Source organism: Lissotriton helveticus, chromosome 3_2, assembly GCF_964261635.1.
Source record: "Lissotriton helveticus chromosome 3_2, aLisHel1.1, whole genome shotgun sequence".
Classification (NCBI taxonomy): domain Eukaryota; kingdom Metazoa; phylum Chordata; class Amphibia; order Caudata; family Salamandridae; genus Lissotriton; species Lissotriton helveticus.
Genome location: NC_136062.1, coordinates 117194929 through 117216571, shown reverse-complemented (window position 1 = coordinate 117216571; position 21643 = coordinate 117194929). Strand labels below are relative to the sequence as shown.

The window sequence follows — 21643 nt, the reverse complement described above, 5'->3', positions numbered from 1 at the left end:
TATGGATCTATATATTTATCACTTTCTTCTAATTTAGCATTTCCAATGCACTACCCTATTTCTCAGCCTATACTCCGCTCAATATATCTTCTAGCCCAACTTTCTGACTCATCTCAAACTTTTCTATTACTCCTTCCAATGCACTACTCTATCTCTCATCCTATACATCTAGCAAAACATCTCCTACATCCACTCTCTCATTTATCCCAAACCCCGTACCACTACTATGATCGCCCAAAAAAAAATCCTTCACTCTTTTATTCCTCCACTATCCTTTTCAATCAAAATTAACAGACTAACATGTTCACTTCTCAAATTCCATATTCAACTATACTAATATACTACCCAAATAACTGAATAACATATCCACTACTCAAATGACTTCATATTTATACTATACTAATTTTCAACACTAATCCTTTATAGGTTCCGGAGTGGCGTGCTACTCGCCAGAAACGCGCTTCAACGCCCATCAGGGGAACAAGTGCTATATGAATGCAAATCTTTCTTCCCCTTTTATCCCTCTGCTATTCTTCTCACTCCAAGTATCTGACTAATATCCACCACTGAAATTACTTCATATTTCACCATATTAATTCACCACTGATCCTTTATAGGATCCCTGAATAGCGTGCGTCAACAAGCGCTATATAAATACAAACCTTTGTCCTCCTCTATCCTTTTGCTATCATTCCAAATCCAAATAACTGAATAACCTATCCACCACTTAAAATGTACTTGCATGTTTCACTATACTAATTCAACACTAATCTTCTATGGGTCCCGGAGTAGCGTGCTACTCGCCGAAAAAGCGCTTCGACACCTCGTCAGGGAAGCGCTATATAAATAAAATTACAATACAATACAATGGGAAGAGGATGTTATAGCTTGGGCGGAAGAAAAAGCTCAGATAGAGGAGGATAGCAGAGGGATAAGACGCCGCCCTCTAGCGGACTTGTGGTCGGAAGTAGTGCAAGAATGGGAGGCAAGAGACGTGGCTGAGAGCTATCGTTCTGCTGTGGCATCCCAACCCCCCACCCCACAATAAACAAATGAAACTAATTTATAGCCAGACCCTGCATATGGACAGAAATTATTGACCTTGCCCAAGTGAACACTAGTAGACCTCTGAACTCCATTGACGAATATGTACACAGAGCTTGCCTGCCATCAGTGTGATCCAACTAAGATACGCATAAGCCTGATTCCTGCTCATAGATGCTCTTGTTGTTAATAAGATTTGTAACGTAAATGTTTTATACACATGATTGACAGCTAGAATATAATATAATGCTGGCCTGACTTAACCCTCACCCCTGTATGATATTTCGGTAAAATCTGTTGGCTTTGAAAGATGCAGAAACACACGATCAATGTATTTTCTTCCATGTAATCCTTTCCTTTTTTCCTTCTGTCCCTATCTGCTTCCATGCCCTTGAATTTGCCAACTGACAAATGCTTGCAATTTTGATGAAAAGTACTTGGCTATCACTCGTAATAACTGTGTAAAATCAATAAATTGATGTTTTAAAAAAAAAAATTACCTCTAATTTCACCCCTTGCAGTCAAAAGAACTTTTGCTCATATTTAAATATTAACTTCTGGGAGAGGACAACTCGTATCAAATTCGCATTTCAGTGACATAATCAAATGTTTATTGGTTATTGTTGGCTCTTTTGTCACATACTTTGTATCTTTCTCTGTGATTTTTGGCCTATACTGTGGTAAATAAATAAATAATACCCTATTTTTGACTAGACTTATAGCATAACAGATAGCTCAATGAAATAAGAGTCAAGATTCGAGGTAGTAGGAGTTTCTGCAGGTTTATTACAGCATAAGGACAGGATCAGGACAACCTGCATAGGAACAGAGTGACAGGGCCCAGCAGGACAACTGGGGCCCAGCAGGGGAAAAGAGGCCCAGCAGCTGCTGGGGCTAGGTCTGGGATGAGCGCGCTAACATTCAATAACAAAACACAGGCATATATACATAGCGCGAACACATAGCATTACATTGCAGTAGGCGTAGCAGTGGGTGGAGCAGAAAGCGTGACACGTAGCAGTCGCGAAAGATAACAGTAAAAAGAGGTGTAACTGGGCGTATACATAGACATGTGATGCAAACGTAACAGAATATGTCATGAATGGGCGGAAACATAGGAGGGGGCTACCTAAGGAGCCGGGACCTCTGACCTAATGGTGCGCGAAAACTAGCAATGACGTGTTACTAGGAGAAGCTGGGGGCTACGAACTCTGTGCTAGGAGCAGAGACTAAAGTCTGGAGGGTCGGAGCGACATGTACCTAAACCCTATCTGGTATCTAATGTTTAGGGAACATGTTGATATAAACTAGAAGTCATGAGGGGAAAAGCTAACTTGATTCTAAGACTGGACCATGCATTATTCTACATGTAGTGCGTGATGAAGAATACTAAATGACCATTAAATACAGTATTTCTCTAACGTGGAGACGAGAAGGCTAGACAATGACGGAAACTATTGATGCAGTTCAGTAGCTTAGGAATGCAGAGAGGAGGACTGAACTGATAGCTGGAATCATAACATACTCTTGGCAGACTCAGAGGCAGAGCCGGGCTGCACCGGGCACTGCGAGGCAGGAAGTAAGTGAAAGGTCGAGGATACAGGTGGGGGCTGTATTGCTCCTCAGCGAGGCTTTCAGGAGACAGGAGCTGAATCTGTGGTCCGGGCCCTTTTGAGGCCTGGAAACGGGGACTTTATAATGGAATAACGTGCACACTGGGAAACGTGGCAACATAACTTTACATAGGCCTGATATTCGTAGTATTCACGAGGACTGGAAACTAACATATCAGAGGTGGACACAACTGGAATTGCGTCATTAATCGGACATGGGGAATAACATATGCATATTGGTCATGCACACATAACATATGATGGATGAGGCGTAGGGACACAGAACATGGCAAAATTTACTTTTCCACATTCCCTCCTTGTCACTACGTTTCCATCAGGAAACATCAATTTTCATGATACCATCTATCATTTCATACAGTATCATTTGCTCGTCTCGAATTGTCTTGGGACGGGATTTAGAACGGGGCTTGGGACTAGGAATACAAGAGGTAGCACACATGCTGCAAATCGCAGGGCCACATTGTATACAGAGGCAGCAGCTAAATATGATCGCTACTGCAATACCTAGAAAGGACAGGACTTTCCATCCCCATGCGGAAATTATATTCCAGAACCAACCGGACCATGTCCAGGTGCCTGGGTCTTGATGTAACAGATGGGCAATTTTATGGAGTTTGGTTATAGCTGAATAAACAGACGGCGCGTTATTTGGAATGAAAATGCAGCAACTAGATCCGATGACTCTACAGGCCCCGCCCCTATCGGCCAGTATGACGTCAAGGACGAGACGATTTTGCAAAACGACAAATCTCATAGCAGATTGTTCCTCGGTTAGGTTACCTAGAGCAGAGGCAGTCTCATTAACTACAGCTTCAAGGGTTCTTGTTAACCTACGGATCAGTTTACTATTCTGGACAGGTCCTACAAAGAAGAAGAAACCTTTATTGAAATCTGTATACTGTTCTAAAGTAGTTTCAGTATAATCGACAATTGGGGACTCCCTTCTATGTCTAATGTGTACTAGATGTGTGTTTCTGTGATAATCAGATGGGGCTAGGAAAACAGGTGGCAGTAGGAAGGCAATGTAACAGGTTCCCTCCCAATCGAGGGGCAGACGGACATATGCGGTTTGACCACAAATAAAATAAGAATGACGTGAAGCTTTGAAAATAGATTTCCCACTGTCACTATACTGGATAACAGTAGTACATTCACTATGACCTACATGTACAGAACCATAACTACGGACACATAATTCGCCTTTGACTGGTAGTACTGAAATAGCAGGTAAGTCTGGAGTAGTATCAGACTGAACATTCAGGACCATGAAATTCGACGAATAATTACCTAAATTATATACTTCGTTTTCTAGATCTAAACCTGTTCTGTGGGGGAAACCTTGCTTGTCTGGAAAACATGTACTGTTAAGAAAAGACATATCTGTTGAGGATGACGTTAACGTGGACCATGCTCCACACGAACCATTGTGTGAGAATGGATAAGGAAAGAGTGGCAGAACTCCTTTCGGTGTCTGGAAAGGGGGGAGTCGACCACACACCCAACAATTAGTGGCATTGCTGGTCTGGTGTGAGTAATGTAACATACGGATAAATGAGTTGTTGCGCATAGCGAGGCGGTAAGAATATTCGTGAGGAGGCAGATCACTAAACGTGTGCTCTACTGTAGCATTAGTAGACATATTTACATGAGGAACTGGTAAATACAGGAAAAATGCGTAGCTGGTGCAGGAAATCATTATGCTGAGAAACAATATGAAACTCAGAAAAACGATACATCTGATTGAACTTCGACTGACTCTCTCACTATGGGGGTCTATTTTATACATGTCAGAAACAATCTAACCGTTTCACCTAGGGGAGGACTTATACAATCAAACTGACTGACTTATTTTACTAGACCTTAATTTGAGCTTATACTCCTGTTGCGGAGTTTTCTCTAACAAGGGAGGGGTTGTAATAATGTCTTGTGCGGGACAGTCCTTTAAAACAATGTTCTGGCAATCTTTCGAATCCTGGAAATCCTTGGAAATGTTCTTGGAGTCTGGTTTCAATCCATTGAAAAGTTTTACATGAGAAAGATGGACCCACCCCTTCCTGCCTTCCAACTTGACGGCAGTACGGGTGGTCAAGAGGACCTGACGTGGCTCCTTCCAACGTGGTTCCAGCGGACTTGATCTGTCAAAATTTCGGACCATCACAAGGGAGCCTGGAACGATCTCGTGCGGTGCCACCTCGGTATTGTCTGGAAATGCGGCGGCAACCTGTGAACGACATGAGTTGAGGGCAGACATCAAGGAAGCTAGGTAATCTGTCAGCATATTACATGAAACATCGGTAATACTTCGGGGTCTAGGAGTACCCCACATGTTAGGGGGGCGGCCGAATACGACCTCGTACGGGGACAGACCTGATCTGGAATGTGCGACCATGCGCATATAAAATAAAGCGACTGGCAGAGCTATTAACCAGTCCACACCTTTGTCTTTACAGACTTTTGCAATACGGATTTTCAGAGTCTGATTATGTCTCTCTACGAGACCGGCTGCTTCAGGATGGCGTACACAATGGAACTTCCACTGGTACCCTAACAACAGGGAAACGTGCTTCATTAACTCTGAGGAGAATGGCTGACCGTTATCAGAATATACGACTCTAGGGAGTCCGTATCTAGGGAAAAATTCACGAACCAACTGCTTGGCAGTGGTCGCGGCTGTGTAATCTGGGACTGGATATGCTTCTGTCCACCTGGACAAAGCGCATACAACTACAAGGACATACTTGAAACCTCGACATCGCTCCATCTGAATATAATCCATCTGGAGGACCTCAAAAGGGTGGTCAGGGGGCTGGAAACCACCTTGTTCCACCGGGACACTTTTACCTGGATTAAACTGACAACATATCATACAGGTACGGACTTTCTGCTTGGCTGCAGCTCGTAAATGCTTGTTGAACCAAATGTTCTGGATACTGTCTAACATAGCTTTTTCTCCTAAATGTGCTGGACTATGTGCGGTATTGATAATGACTTGAACCATAGAATCGGGGAGAAACCATGTGGCTCTACCCTTCGTTAACCATCCTTGATCTGTCTGGACCCCTCCTTGTTCAGACCATTTCTTGATTTCATCGGGAGTAGCATGTAACTGTATATCTATGACATCTTGTGTAGGGTCCTTAACTGTCATGCAGGTAGTCAGATCTGGAGTATGTGTCTGATTAACTGGAATGTCTGGAGTCTGTGCTGTAAGCTTGGCTGTGCGGTCTGCTAGATCATTACCTTGAGAAATAATGTCAGTAACTTTCGTATGTGCTTTGCATTTCATGATAGCAATGGATGTCGGTAAATGTATGGCATCTAACAGGGCTTGAATAAGGAGACCATGCTGAATCTTGGTTCCATGAGAAGTCATGAAACCTCTCTCCTGCCAGAGCACTCCGAAGTCGTGTACAACTCCGAATGCGTAACGTGAATCTGTGTAAACATTAACCTTCAGGTTCTTGGCATGTATACAGGCTTGTGTCAGAGCGACTAGCTCTGCTGCTTGAGCGGACAGGGTGTCAATACGGTGTGTTTCAATAACTTCAGTGTCAGTAGTCACTGCATACGCGGCGACTAGTTCTCCTGTACTAGTTCTCATACATGAACCATCCACATAAAGTGTCAGGTCAGGATCTGGTAACGGAATGTCTGTCAGGTCCTGTCTTGGCTTCGTCGTAATGTTAACTACTTCCACACAGTCATGTGGGTCTGGATTTTCATTAACTGCTGGTAACAGTGTAGCAGGATTCAGGACGTTGCAGCGTCTGATTTCTATGTGAGGCTGGAACAGTGTCAATTCATAACCTGTTAAACGTGCAATTGTCAAGTGCTGTGTTTGTGTTCGGTTTAAAAGAACTTCTACTGAATGTGGAACTTGTACTGTCAGTGAATGTCCTAAAACTATGGAATCACTTTGTCTGATAGCTAGAGCTGTGGCTGCAACTGACTTGAGGCACGCAGGCAACGCCTGGGCGACTGGATCTAATGTGCTCGAAAAATAAGCACAGGGCTTGTATTGTCCTGCTTGATCTTGTGTGAGAACAGATAATGCTGTACCTTCGCGTTCAGTAACAAAAAGTGTAAAAGGCTTACTGTAGTTCGGTGTAGCTAGAACTGGAGCTTGACATAGGGCTTTCTTTAACTCGTTAAAACTAAGTGTATGTTCAGATGTCCAATGGAGGACAGTCGATACGGCTGCCTCCTGTGTCGTTAACTGTATCAGTGGCTTGGCTAGAAATGCATACTGGGGAATCCATTGTCTACAATAAGAAGTAAGGCCGATAAAGGCACGTACCTCCTTCTGGGTTCTGGGCTGGGGAAGACTCGCTATTAACTGGATACGGTCTGGTGTCAACTGCCTACCCCTCTTGGACAGCAAGTGTCCTAAGTATACCACTTGCTGGACACAGAATTGAAGCTTCGAAGGTGACACCTTGTGCCCCATCTCGGCGAGAAAATACAGAACTGTAAGGGATGCTCGCTCGCAAGCACGTTCAGAACGGGCTGTGATCAGTAGATCATCGACATACTGGAGCAGGGCAGTGTCAGTTGGCATGTGAATGTTGTCTAGTTGTCTCTTAAGTGCTTGACTATAAATACTAGGACTTTCTGTGAAACCTTGAGGAGCGCGTGTAAACATATAGCTCCTTCCATTTAAACAAAATCCGAAAAGAAACTGGCTGTCTGGATGAATTGGAACACTGAAAAATGCATTCTTGAGGTCAATGACAGTGAAGAACATGGCTTCGGAATCAATGGCTGTTAACAGGGAAGAAATATCTGGGACAACTGGGTACTGAGGAATAATACATTTATTAAGCTCTCGTAAATCAATCACTAATCGATATACTGGGGGTGCATTTGGATCAGTACGTTTCATGACTGGAATGATCGGAGAATTACATACATTGGAGTCAGTTTCTACAACTACTCCTTGAGCCATGAGCTCGTCAATAATTTTGGATAAGGCTGCTACAGCCTCAGGTGGCAATCTGTACTGTCTGATTCGGGGTAACACTACACCTGGTTTGAGAGTCACACGATGGGGTGTGATTTGCATGTAACCTACATCAGTTGGACCTTGCGCCCATAAATGCTGCGGAACATTAGACAATCTGGAATCAAAATCTCGTAATACATAGTGACCCTTAAAGTCACGTAGGAACAGACGTATTCCCTCTGGGGAACAGCAAATAACTGCACCTAATTCTTTCAGTGTTTTAATGCCTAATAGATTTTCTGGACATGACTTAGTAAGTAACAGATCAGTAGTACGGGACAATGGACCTACTTCTAGAGTGACTGGCTTTGATATCTCGTTAACTATTGGTTTTCCTGAAAATCCAAGGGAAACATTTCTTGAGCCTGAGAGCGGAGCCCCTGGAACTTCGGCATGACTAATTGTGGTCCTACTTGCCCCTGTATCAATCAAAAACTTTCTGTCTTTCCCTAATACTTGACTGTGAACATAGGGACCTTCTTGATCTACAGGTATCTCGATGAGAGGCAAGCCTACCTCCCTCTCTAGGCTGTTTCATGAATATGACTGGTACTCTGGATACTCGGACTGTGCATACTGGTACATCTGTGACGTAACATGCTGTGTTGCAGCTATAGGCTGCGGTGCGGAAACTGTCTGTTGTGCATTCTGTGACTGAGGAATCTGTGAAACTTGTTCTTGTCTTGGCGGACGTGGTCTTTCTTTAGTCTTACCAGTAGCTATATTGTGTTTCAGAACTGCACACTCGTTTATAAAATGACCTGGCTGTTTACAATAATTGCAGTTCCCTCTAACGGGAGCTGCAGGATGACTGGCTTGATTGGCTTGATTTGGACCCCTCTTCTGACTGTCTTGAGGAACAGATTGTGCAACTAGCACTTTCATTTTCGTGTCTTTCATACGTTTTCTCTCGTGTTCTTGCTCTTCTCTGATTCTATTCTGGTGGTACTGGAGCATCTGGAGCATCTGGGACGGAGTATTTGCTTGCCAGGTGCTTTCGACTTTTAAAACTCGGTTTTTAATTTGTGGACTTGAATTCTCGACTAATTTGGTGACGAAAAGATGAGGGTATGACTCACTACTTGTCTTGAGACCACTATTAATACTAAAACATTTTTCAAACCTAGAATAAAAATCACTAATATCTTCATCTTGTTTCTGTTTACAGGCTGAGATTGCATCCCAGTCTTCTTTTCTCGTTGTTAATAATCTGGGTAAAACTTGAATCAATAATTCTGGTAATTCTTTACATTTATCTCCAAGACCGGTACCTGGTACTCGTGCCTTGTCTTCAGCTTCTAGAGCTGCCCAATCGATCTTTTTCTCTCCCACCTCCCACCTCCCATTCTTTTTCCTTTAACTTTTCATACACCCCTGCGGGTAACAGGACCTTTAACATTTTAATGATATCTGGGTAAGTGTATTCTCCCATACGGAGCATGTCTTTTAATTCTCTATGGAACCCTGCTGGATCTTTGTCATGACAGGGAATTAATTTCTTCATTTCAAGAAGTTCCATCTTTGAAATCGGAGTGTATACAAACACTCGTTGCATTACGCCACCCGCCCCTTGGACTGGGTGGACTTCTCGTAACGGATTCTGTCTGTCTATGTAGAATGGTTTACTTTCTGGGGGTGAGACATGAACAAAATGCGGGTTCAGAAACGTTCTATATTTGTGGCGCTGTTCTAGAATGACACTAATTAAATCGGTACCTAGACCTCTCCATCTATACTGGAGTAACTCGTTCAGGATATCATGCAACGGACCTGGATCAGAATGTTGACCCTCATACAAAGTAATGAGGTGCTGGATCATATACATACCCACCAGTCGTTGCTCGGCTGGGGGCAGTTTCAGAAACATTTGTGCCACTATTTCGTCTGGAAAAGTGGTAGAATCAGTAATCCATCGGACTGCTGATCGGGCTAGTTCTTGTTCATGCATGGTACTTAATTCACTGTAACCGACTCGTGATTTCAGAATGTGATCGGTAGCTTGAAATACTTGTTCTAGAGAACCTTGTTCTGGTGCTAGATGAAAAATAGACTTGGGTTCTAGACGTAAATGGCGATCTGGAAATCTAGATTTTCCTACATACGCTATTCTGGCGGGATTCTCGTCCTCTTCTTCGGGATCAGAGATACTTTCTTTCTCGCTTACTTGTGCTGCTTTACGCTGTTCGTGTAACCTTATTATTTCTTTACGAATTTTCTTGTACATACTCTCCATGGCACTGACGGTCTTGTGCTTACCCTCGGCTATATTATCACTCCACCTTGTCAGGATTCTCATTTCGGCGGGATCTTTAGACGGGTAATCTTGTTCTCTTATTAGACAATTGATCAGGAACTTTAATATCATGAGCTGAATCTCGGCTTTCCTTTGAGACATAATCTCGCCAATACTTTCTGGATCATCCCCTGTACGGATGAAACGATATATTCTGTCTAGATCTTCTTTCATATTCGGTAGGGTGACTAGATACTCGGTCACTCTCCTTACACGTAAGGAATATAAAACCATAGTATATTCGCCTGGAACTGGATCATAGACACATTCGTTAAGGGCTTGCCTGATTTCTGTAACAGACTTATTACTTTTAGGAGTACGCTGTGATGCTTGAGCATGTAATTCGAGTGCTGATAGACGCTTGTGTGGCGGTGGGGTTTGAGGAGTAGCTCCTCCTGCGGCCCCTAAACTGGAGTCGTCTACTGAGGCTCTACGTCCTGGCAGAGTGGGAAATGGAACTGTAGGCTGGACCGGGGGTACCGTAACAGGTACTCCGGTGTCTGGAGGAGCATGCATTACCTGGTTTACAGGGACTGGCGGAGCGCGAACAGGATTTGCATATTCGGGGACTGTGTCGTCCAGATAGGACGAAATAAAAATATCAGCTGCGGTCGGTTTATGACGTAGCTTGGTCGGAACTAATGGTGGCGGAAAATTACTGGATGCCTCTGGGGTCCCTTTTGGCAAACCTTCGGCAAGAAGAGGATACATACCCTTAATGAGGGCATGCCTCTGTCTGTCTGACTGTTCGGCTTTGACTTGTTCACCTATCTCGATTAATTCTCTTTCTTGAGCTCGTTCTTGGGATTCTCTACTTAACTCTGACTTTCTGACTTCTTTTTCCGTTCTTCTATGCGCCTCTTTACGCCATAACTCGATGGCATCTTTCTGTGACTGTCTGGCTTTCTTTTTCCATAATGCTTCTTCTACTCGCATGATACATTCGGCATCCCATGTACCCGATACGGGCCATCTATACTTTTCTTCTAACTGTCTGGTATATTCTACCCATAAATCTAGATACATTATGGCGCTTATGCCATGTTTCTGATACATAAAATGACCTGGACTGTCCCTAGGTGGGACAGGAACCGCTTCCTCTAACAGACCCTTTCTAGTTTTTAACTGACGTAACTTGGAAAATATAGGCATGACTGAACTGTAATCTGGACACAATACAATACACAATAAAAACACGAAATCACATCGCACTCATACCACAACAGTAAATTACATGAAGAACATTATAAATAACAGTTCGAACAGAATATTACCTGGAATACTGAGAACAGAAATAGAACAGATTTTCTCGAGAACGGAACAGACTAGAGTTACTGGATGCACTGCTGTAACAGTACGGAACATACCGGTCCCACAAAGGGACGCATCAAGACCCGTATCCACCTAGGTGAACACTTCGTTTGTGAGTCTGGGCACCACCAACCCACGGACCAGGAGTCAATTTAAATTGGTCCTGTCTAGATACTACCCCAGCAATGGTACTCACCGGGCAGCACGGAACGGAAGGCCTCGGACTGGACTGGACGACGGACGACGAACTTCGGACTTCAGTTACGGGTGGGCCTCCGGATACCTCGGACCTTGGACTCTCGGCTTGGGCTCTGGTCGGGACTCGCCGCGTTCCTCCACCGTCTCGTTCGGATGCTGGACCGCCTCCTCCGTCTCCTCCGTGGGCCTGAGGGATACTTGAGCAGAAATATCTGCCACTGCGCAGAAGAGTTCCGTCACGACTGCAGAGGGTCAGGGGGTCGGCGTGGCTTCACCGACGCGTGGGGAAAGGGCAAGTCCCTGTTCGGGCGCCATTATGTGGTAAATAAATAAATAATACCCTATTTTTGACTAGACTTATAGCATAACAGATAGCTCAATGAAATAAGAGTCAAGATTCGAGGTAGTAGGAGTTTCTGCAGGTTTATTACAGCATAAGGACAGGATCAGGACAACCTGCATAGGAACAGAGTGACAGGGCCCAGCAGGACAACTGGGGCCCAGCAGGGGAAAAGAGGCCCAGCAGCTGCTGGGGCTAGGTCTGGGATGAGCGCGCTAACATTCAATAACAAAACACAGGCATATATACATAGCGCGAACACATAGCATTACATTGCAGTAGGCGTAGCAGTGGGTGGAGCAGAAAGCGTGACACGTAGCAGTCGCGAAAGATAACAGTAAAAAGAGGTGTAACTGGGCGTATACATAGACATGTGATGCAAACGTAACAAAATATGTCATGAATGGGCGGAAACATAGGAGGGGGCTACCTAAGGAGCCGGGACCTCTGACCTAATGGTGCGCGAAAACTAGCAATGACGTGTTACTAGGAGAAGCTGGGGGCTACGAACTCTGTGCTAGGAGCAGAGACTAAAGTCTGGAGGGTCGGAGCGACATGTACCTAAACCCTATCTGGTATCTAATGTTTAGGGAACATGTTGATATAAACTAGAAGTCATGAGGGGAAAAGCTAACTTGATTCTAAGACTGGACCATGCATTATTCTACATGTAGTGCGTGATGAAGAATACTAAATGACCATTAAATACAGTATTTCTCTAACGTGGAGACGAGAAGGCTAGACAATGACGGAAACTATTGATGCAGTTCAGTAGCTTAGGAATGCAGAGAGGAGGACTGAACTGATAGCTGGAATCATAACATACTCTTGGCAGACTCAGAGGCAGAGCCGGGCTGCACCGGGCACTGCGAGGCAGGAAGTAAGTGAAAGGTCGAGGATACAGGTGGGGGCTGTATTGCTCCTCAGCGAGGCTTTCAGGAGACAGGAGCTGAATCTGTGGTCCGGGCCCTTTTGAGGCCTGGAAACGGGGACTTTATAATGGAATAACGTGCACACTGGGAAACGTGGCAACATAACTTTACATAGGCCTGATATTCGTAGTATTCACGAGGACTGGAAACTAACATATCAGAGGTGGACACAACTGGAATTGCGTCATTAATCGGACATGGGGAATAACATATGCATATTGGTCATGCACACATAACATATGATGGATGAGGCGTAGGGACACAGAACATGGCAAAATTTACTTTTCCACAATACTTTGAAATTTGTATCCATGATAGCCTCGGTGATTCTGGAAAATGGATCCGTCCTTCTGAATTGAAGGGGAAGTACACTGGGATGAGTATCTTCTAAATGCAACATACACTTAAACCTACATAATTGTGACCAATAGGATATGAATGTGTGGTCCACATAATAAAGTACTAGTCTATTCAATACAGACAAGCGCATTATTATCTGCTGATCTTTAAAGATCTAAATACCTTTAAATCAGACTTTTTTACGTTTGCTTTTTAGCCAGCATATCGAGCAAGATTCTAGTTTGTGGTTTAATGACCTTTCTGATACAGGCTGACAGAGCTACACTACTTGACTGACGTGCCAAACAATTGGCCTACACCCCAAATATCGATAATTGGCTTATAATAAATTTGAGCTGCGAAATTCCATGTACAAGATATTGAGTGGGTTGCCTTCTTGGTGGTCAATTTAAACATGTTTTACAGACCCTTTTGTTTTAAAAAGAATAATCTAGTTACTTGAAAATGTATTGTGTCAGTTTTATAGAGTGTATGCCCGTGGGCTTCTGCAAAACCAGTATATAAATCTTGGCAGCCTTTGGTGGGGATAGGGTCAAGGATTCTCGCTTTTTCTGAATTTCGAAATGTTTGTTTTAAGTATTTACAGTGGAGGGATGTTGTAGAGCTGGTGTTATTCAATTGAAAAGACCTTGCAGCACACACACAAGAACTCTTGTGTTCAGAATTAGTTGTTATATGGTCTACAGACATCAGTAGTTGATAGGACTTAAACTGCACATCTGAAATTCAAGGTTTTACTCCATAAATCGCTTTATGAACCAAACACAACATTTTGTTCTTGAAACATTCTTGCATCCAAAACCAAATGTAATGCAGGGAGGCCTGGGCCAGGAGACATGGTGAGATATATTTAGCTTGAATAAGAATTAGGCCACAATTTTTTAAATAAGCGTTAGTTCTTGAAGTGTTGTCTTAGGTAAAGTGTAGTTAATGTGATACAAGGAGTGTGATCACTGTATGTGGAAACGACAAAACATTTCAAATTCTCTTAGCAAATTGAAGCTAACAAAAGAAGACTGGTTTGCTATTATTCTCGATATATATTTCTAGATTTTCTATTAGAGACATAGGGACTGTTGGTGGGGGCAGTCCAGAGATGCCTGCGTAGGAGCTTGTTTTTATTTTTTTTTAATTGAAATATTCTAGTGATGCCAAAAGTAAATAAACAAACATATCCATAAAAAACTCATTTTGACTGATATGAGTAAGTAGGGACATACTTTACAGTAAATCTGCAACCATTTTTATTTTGCTTACATTGCTTTAATTTAATATTGTTTCATCAATAGTGATCCATACGTGAAACTGACAGTATATGATCCAGGGAATGGCGTCCTTACGAGTGTTCAGACGAAAACCATTAGAAAGGTAAATATAAGGAATTAATGCATTGCTTTTCACTGTGCTTAACATTTTTCAGAATTAGTAGATGGTTTAGTTGGAGGGGAAAAGAGTAGGATGCAATATAAGCCCCTTTGTTCTAGGAACTTTAAATGTGGCTACATCTCATTGCTGTCTATCTCATTCTTTTGCTTCCAAAGTAGTAGACCCTTCCCATTTCCTTTCGTTCTTTATTTGGTTCTCAAGACAAAGGGAAGCCCGATGGATTATGAAATTACATGTAGTGAACAAGGGATTAAATATAGATCAAGAGTTACAATAATTTTCCGGCACCTGATAAGTATGCCGAGCACGTGGTTATCACGCTTGCATTCTCATTTCACTGCTCTCCCTGATGGGTCCTAATGCTTCTTTCTTCTGTTCCTTTGGAAAAATCCTAGACTTTAAGTGTAAAGAGATGTTGTGTCTTTGCCATCCATGTGGATATTAACACTGGAAGTGTTTTAAAAAAAAACATATGCGGTATTGAATTATATGGATTGATATGGCTCATAGTACCTAAGAATGCTTATTACCAGGGAATAGCTATATACTGGTTATAAATGATGTAAGACCATTAAGTGATTTTATTGCCTACTCACCTTTTGACTAACATGACAAGTTGGAATATGGTGCATATTTCTTTCCGCGTTGGGTATGTAGTCGTGGAAAATGTGATTTCAAATGGAATTTTTTTTTCAACAACCTAATGACACAAATACAGACAAATAATTATAGACCCCATAGCACAATGATATTGGTTGGAATATGTTCATTATGGTATAATACTGGACTACGGTGGCGCTGGTTTATGAAGTGAGTATTGATATAGTCTGTTTCCTATTTTTAATGTTATTTATATGATCATGTGTCCGTGGACTCTGGATTCTTTTTGTACTAATATTTTGGGTTCCAAATGAAATGCCCGAAGCGATACAATACTGGACCGAGATGGTGCTGAATAAGGTAGTGAATACGGACATAGTCCGTCTATTATTTTCAAGCTCCTATCGCGGTCATGTGGCCACACGGTATGAAATGATACTTCAAGATGGTGCAGATGAGGCATGCCATGCCTCATGAGGAGCTATATGGAGATACAGGTTGTGCCTTGATGTCTTTGGGTTTAGTTGCGCCTTACAAATCCTTTTTCATTCATTCACAGGTTAGATAATGTTTTAGTTGGGACTGGTATGGATGATATGGATACGATTGTAAGTGTGTATAAACCAAAGGTTGGTTTGAACCTGTGTGCATGAGTCTAATATGATTGACAAATCCGCTTCGGAATCGAAATATAAGGTAATGTGACCTGCAGTACTTATAAACTGACAATGTCGACATGATTACACATGTTGACATGGCACTATTATGACTTGCTGTTGATTTCTGGTTGTATATTAGGGAATATTGAACTGAGATGTAAGGTGATGTGACACGAAGTGTTTACATATTGATAATGTTGACGAGTTCACATGTTGACATGAGACTTGAATTAATTGAATTAGTTCGATTTTTACAAACCGTATATGGTCAAATTGGAATACAGGATTGACAGGAAATACATTTGTGGCTGTCACAAACGTTAAGTATTATGCATAAAAACAAGTTTGAGGTGTGTGCTGTAGATACACATGCCTTGCATACTCCTGCCATCTAGTGTTGGGTCTGGATAATTACAAGTTGTTTTTCTTACAGAACGTGTTTCCAGTCACGAGGTAAGGTGAATCCTCCTTTCGGTGATGGTGCGCATGGGCATCTACTCTATTGTTAGATTGTTTTTTTCCGCCATTGGGTTCGGATGTGTATTGCTGCGCTCCGGTTCGAAACCGTTCTTGGGTTCCCCTCGGTGAGCAATCCACTTTACCCTCAACGGTATTGTTTCTGTACGCGCTTCCCTGTTCTCCGCATATCGAATTGCTCGACAAATTTTCCGTTTTCGATCGAAAACCCTGTGGGCGGCCGTTAGGCCTAGCCGTGTCGATCCGGCCTTCTCCCGATGGAAGGGACTCCATTCCAATTCTGTCCTGGGTGCCACTCCAAATATCCTCGCACAGACCTACGTCAAGTTTGTAACTTGTACCTCTCCCCGGAGCACAAGGAGGAAGACTGCGACACTTATAAATCGTTTCCATCCAAGAAGACTCTATGCGATCGTAGGGCTTGACGACGTCAGATGCTACAACAAAGCATCCAACACACTCCGAATATCTTTGGGGAAGAATCCAAGCAGGAAGAGATCGAAGCGTCCGCCGCAGGAAGAGGCCTCCGTTCCAGAGTCTGATTCTGAGCTCAAGTTCGATCTGGCATCCGAAGATGTGCCTCTGGGACAAGGTGCCGTGAGTACCGAACACCCTTTGCCCCCTAAATACTCTTCCAAGAAACATAAGCCTACTACACCACCTCTGCCTTCTGGCCAGGGTCGGTACCGACACAATGTTCCTGAAGCCCCTCCTCTCGGCTCGGCACCGAAACAAACCGTCAAGCCTTCCCGCTCGGGACAGAGTCAACCACAATTATCTTCGGATCCGAAACCATCAGGCTCCAAGGACAAATCTATTTCAGAGCCGAAATATCCTGGTTCAAAACAAAAACATGCTTTGGAGCTAAAATCCTCCGCTTCGAAACAAAAACATGCTAAGGAGCCGGAACGTTACTACCAAAGACAAGTCCATTTCGATGTCCAAATCTAAGGACACTGTCTACGAGCCTCCAGAAACAATTTTTGATGTTCTTAAGGCCAAATTGGATCCTAAACAGAAAAATATTTATATTAATCCTGATACTGGACATATTTCTGCTAAAACACCAGCAAAACACAAACTTCTTTCAGAGGTCACTCCCAATAAGATTCCTCTAAAGAAGAAGGGCCATGGCTACCAGCCCTGTTTATCCTGCCCCACAACTCTCTCCCCTCCACCATCTTCTCTACAGTTAATAATTAAAGATCCCTTGCACATAACAGCTCAGGGATCTTCACATTCAGATCCAGATGGAGATCATGGTGATGATGATACTCATTTGCCTGCAGGCCCACGGAATGATTACACCATTGGCCCTCCAGTAGAAAATGACCCAGACCGTTACCCTGCAAAGCCATCATCACCGGACGATACTATGACTAACCAACAACTCATTGCTATAGCAGCAGAGTATCATGGCGTGGCCTAACATAACAAAGCATTATAAGAGGCCTTCTTATTTGAAACACTTGAGTTCACACACACTGGTAAAGTCAAACGCTCCCTATTCCTGAAGGCATGATGAGGCATGCAGATGATATCTTTAAAGATCCTGTCTGGGCCCGCATTTAAACTGCAAGAGTAGACAAAAAATATAAATCCTCACCATCAGATCCTGTGTTTATAAAAGGACAATTCCCTCTTGACTCCCTAGTAGTGTCCGATGCTCACAAAAGAGCTAACTTTGAGAGCTCTGGGGACGTACCACCCACAGAAAGAGTCGAAACTTATACATGCCTCAGGAAAACGAGTGGCTGTTCAAGCCGCTAACCACTGGTGCATTGTAAACACACAGGGCCTACTAGCTAGATACGACAGGGCACACTGGGATGAGATGGAACAACTTCTCCAATATCTCCCAGACGAACACAAAACTAAGGCACAGCAGTTAGTTGAAGAGGGAAAACTCATCTCTAATTCCCCAATGAGATGTGCTTTAGACTTTGACAACACCGCAGCTAGGGAGATTAATACGAGCGTTCTCCTCAGAAGACATGCTGGGCTTGTGACTTCAGGGTTTAAGCCTGAAGTTCTACAGTCTATTTTGAACACCACATTTGACAACAAATACCTGTTTGGTCCTGTAGTCAACCAATCCCTAGAAAAGATGAAAAAGGACACTGAAGTGGCAAAGCCAATGAGAGCGCTTCATTCCCCATCCAATAGAGGCACCTTTTGCTGCTAATTTTACAGAGCAGGGTCCAAAACAACATCCTCAGACCCAAATGCTTCCTCTTATAAAGGCAACAATCAATGATTTCCCTCTAGAGGTTTCTATAGAGGAGGATATAGAGGAAATAATTCCAAAAGTATGGGTAAAGGAGCCACACCACGTAACACCCCTTCCCCTATCAGACTTCAACAGTTTTTCCCCATTTGGCTATCTAAAACTACCGAGAAATGGGTGCTCGACCTTATCCAACATGGTTATTGCCTGAGGCTCACTACCAATCCACCAAACATTCCACCTCAAATTCACAAACTGTCGTCAGACCACTTACTCAAACAAGAGGTGCAATCTCTCTTAGAAAAGGGAGCCATAGAACCAGTTCCATTATGCTAGCAAGGTTCACTCCAACTGTCACTTCACTTTCTTTATTTTCTAATCCCCAAAAAGGACGGATCATTAAGACCAATTTTGGATCTCAGAGAGTTAAACCAGTACATAGTGTCAGAACATTTCCATATGGTAACTCTTCAACAAGCCCTTCCACTTCTACAGCAAGGTGATTTTATGTCCACACTGGACTTAAGACGCATATTTTCACATTCCCATTCATCCAGCTCATCGCAAATACCTCAGATTTGTGATAGCAGGTAAACACTATCAGTTCAAAGTACTTCCATCGGAGTGACAACTGCACACAGAGTATTCTCAAAATGTCTAGCTGCTCATCTCAGAAGACAACAAATTTGTGTCTTCCGGTACCTACATGACTGGCTCATCTAAGCCAGCACACGCCAAAAGTGTCTAAAACACACTCAGACCACGCTACATCTACTCTACTAATAGGGTTTCACGGTCAACATTCAAAAGTCTCACCTATAGTCTGCACAGATACAATCCTATCTAGGAGCCACTCTCAACACTCACACGGCTTTAGACTTCCCCAATGCAGCCAGAATTTCCAAAATCCAAACTCTGCCTGCAGTTCCAAACCAACTAAACCTTGCCAGCCAGGACTTTCTTGCAGCTACTGGGAACGATGGTGTCATGCATGGCAATAGTGCCTCATGCTAGACTACACGTGCGTCTACTACAAGACTGCTTAGCACGTTGGTGGAATCAGACACAGGGTCAATTAACAGATCTAGTGTTGGTGGACAGCCGCACCCATCACTCTCTGCAGTGGTGGAACACAAAAAATGTATAAAAAAGGGTGACCTTTCACCTACCCTGTTCCACAAGTCATGCTAACAGCAGACGCATCTCTCATGGGTTGGGTTGCACATTTCTATCATTAAACAACAAAAGAAGAGAGGTCTGGTCAAGCACAAAGCTACCAGATTTGGAGCAAAGAGATAAGAGGGTAATTTTGATCAGTCACTCTATTTGAGTAGGAAAGCCCTCACACACCGACCTGGTCAGTGTCATGCTTCATCATCGGGCCCCACCGAAGAGACCGAGTGTCTCTTCGGTGTGCTGCGACGCCAGAAAGACTGCGGAGCTGGTCGTGTGGGGAGGACGTGTTGTGGAAATTGTAAAGTTAAAAGTGACTAACAGGGTATCAAAAAAACTTTTAATGAGTGATCCCTAAGACACGTGTAAGTGGTATATGTGTCTGAATTTAAGGGCCAAGGTTCTTAGGATTTTGATTAAATTCAGCTAAATACCACGAGTTTTAAAATTAATCAGTCAACATGTTTCTGCCTTACTTGTGGTATATATTCACCATGGCATTCTTCAGGACTATACCCCGGCGGTATGGACACTCTAATAGTCCACCCTGACCTGGGGACGTGTAGGTGAAAAGGAAAAGTGAAAAAAGTGCTTAAAAATTAGAAGAGCAATTGCTCATTCCAAAAAACCCCAATTTCAGGGGTGTATCAGCACTTTTAAAACAGGGCGCTACTAGCACCATGGGTCTCGGGAGGAGGATTGGAGCGCGCTTGGCACATCGCCCTCAGCGCTCACAACCCGCTTGTCAACCTGCAAGATTCCTCTAAACCGGACCCCGACGATTCGGGGTCCGGTTTGGGGAAATTGGGGTTTTTTGGAATGAGCAATTGCTCTTCTAATTTTTAAGCACTTTTTTCACTTTTCCTTTTCACCTACACGTCCCCAGGTCAGGGTGGACTATTAGAGTGTCCATACCGCCGGGGTATAGTCCTGAAGAATGCCATGGTGAATATATACCACAAGTAAGGCAGAAACATGTTGACTGATTAATTTTAAAACTCGTGGTATTTAGCTGAATTTAATCAAAATCCTAAGAACCTTGGCCCTTAAATTCAGACACATATACCACTTACACGTGTCTTAGGGATCACTCATTAAAAGTTTTTTTGATACCCTGTTAGTCACTTTTAACTTTACAATTTCCACAACACGTCCTCCCCACACGACCAGCTCCGCAGTCTTTCTGGCGTCGCAGCACACCGAAGAGACACTCGGTCTCTTCGGTGGGGCCCGATGATGAAGCATGACACTGACCAGGTCGGTGTGTGAGGGCTTTCCTACTCAAATAGAGTGACTGTGATCAAAATTACCCTCTTATCTCTTTGCTCCAAATCTGGTAGCTTTGTGCTTGACCAGACCTCTCTTCTTTTGTTGTTTGATACTTAACTGGGGTGTAAGAGAGTGTCTCTGATTCTCCCTATCTCTCTCCTTGTTGATATACATTTCTATCATTACACAGTCCGGGGTCTCTGGGACGACAAACACAAATGTATCCACATCAACTATCTAGAGCTTCTAGCAGTATTTCTAGCGCTGAAAGCTTTTCAGTCTCATCTCACAGGCAAAGTGTCCTAGTCCATTCAGACAACATGACAGCAATGTACTATGTACAAAAAAGGGGGTGGGGAACACTCTCTCCAACTGTCACGACTGTCACAGACAATTTGAAATGGGCATTCCATTATAAGATTCACCTTCTGGCAGAAAATCTCCCAGGAGTGAACAATCAATTTGCCGACTTCCTCAGCAGAAAGAGGCAGCAAATACACAAGTGGGAACTTCATCCCCAAGTTCTCCTTCCATACTTTCAACAATGGGGATATCCGCAAATAGTTCTGTTCACCTCCGCAGATAACACACAAAGCCCAAACTTCGCCTCCAGGTTCCCATGCCCTCTATCAAAAGGCAATGCCCTATGGATGAATTGGTCAGGGATGTTTGCCTATGCTTTTCCGCCTCTCCCACTCCTTCCGTTTGTGGTTTGGAAACTCAGGCAAACATCACTCA

At 43.3% G+C, this 21643-nt stretch overlaps 1 protein-coding gene across 2 annotated transcripts in view; it reads left to right on the top strand.

Moving 5' to 3' along the window:
• The window catches only part of NEDD4 (NEDD4 E3 ubiquitin protein ligase), a 2078892-nt gene that overhangs the window by 155399 nt on the left and 1901850 nt on the right, over window positions 1–21643 (top strand). For both annotated transcript variants that reach the window (XM_078684873.1, XM_078684874.1), the window contains exon 3: window positions 14404–14482. In XM_078684873.1, the coding sequence (XP_078540999.1) occupies window positions 14404–14482 (79 nt within the window). The remainder of the gene's footprint in view (window positions 1–14403; window positions 14483–21643) is intronic.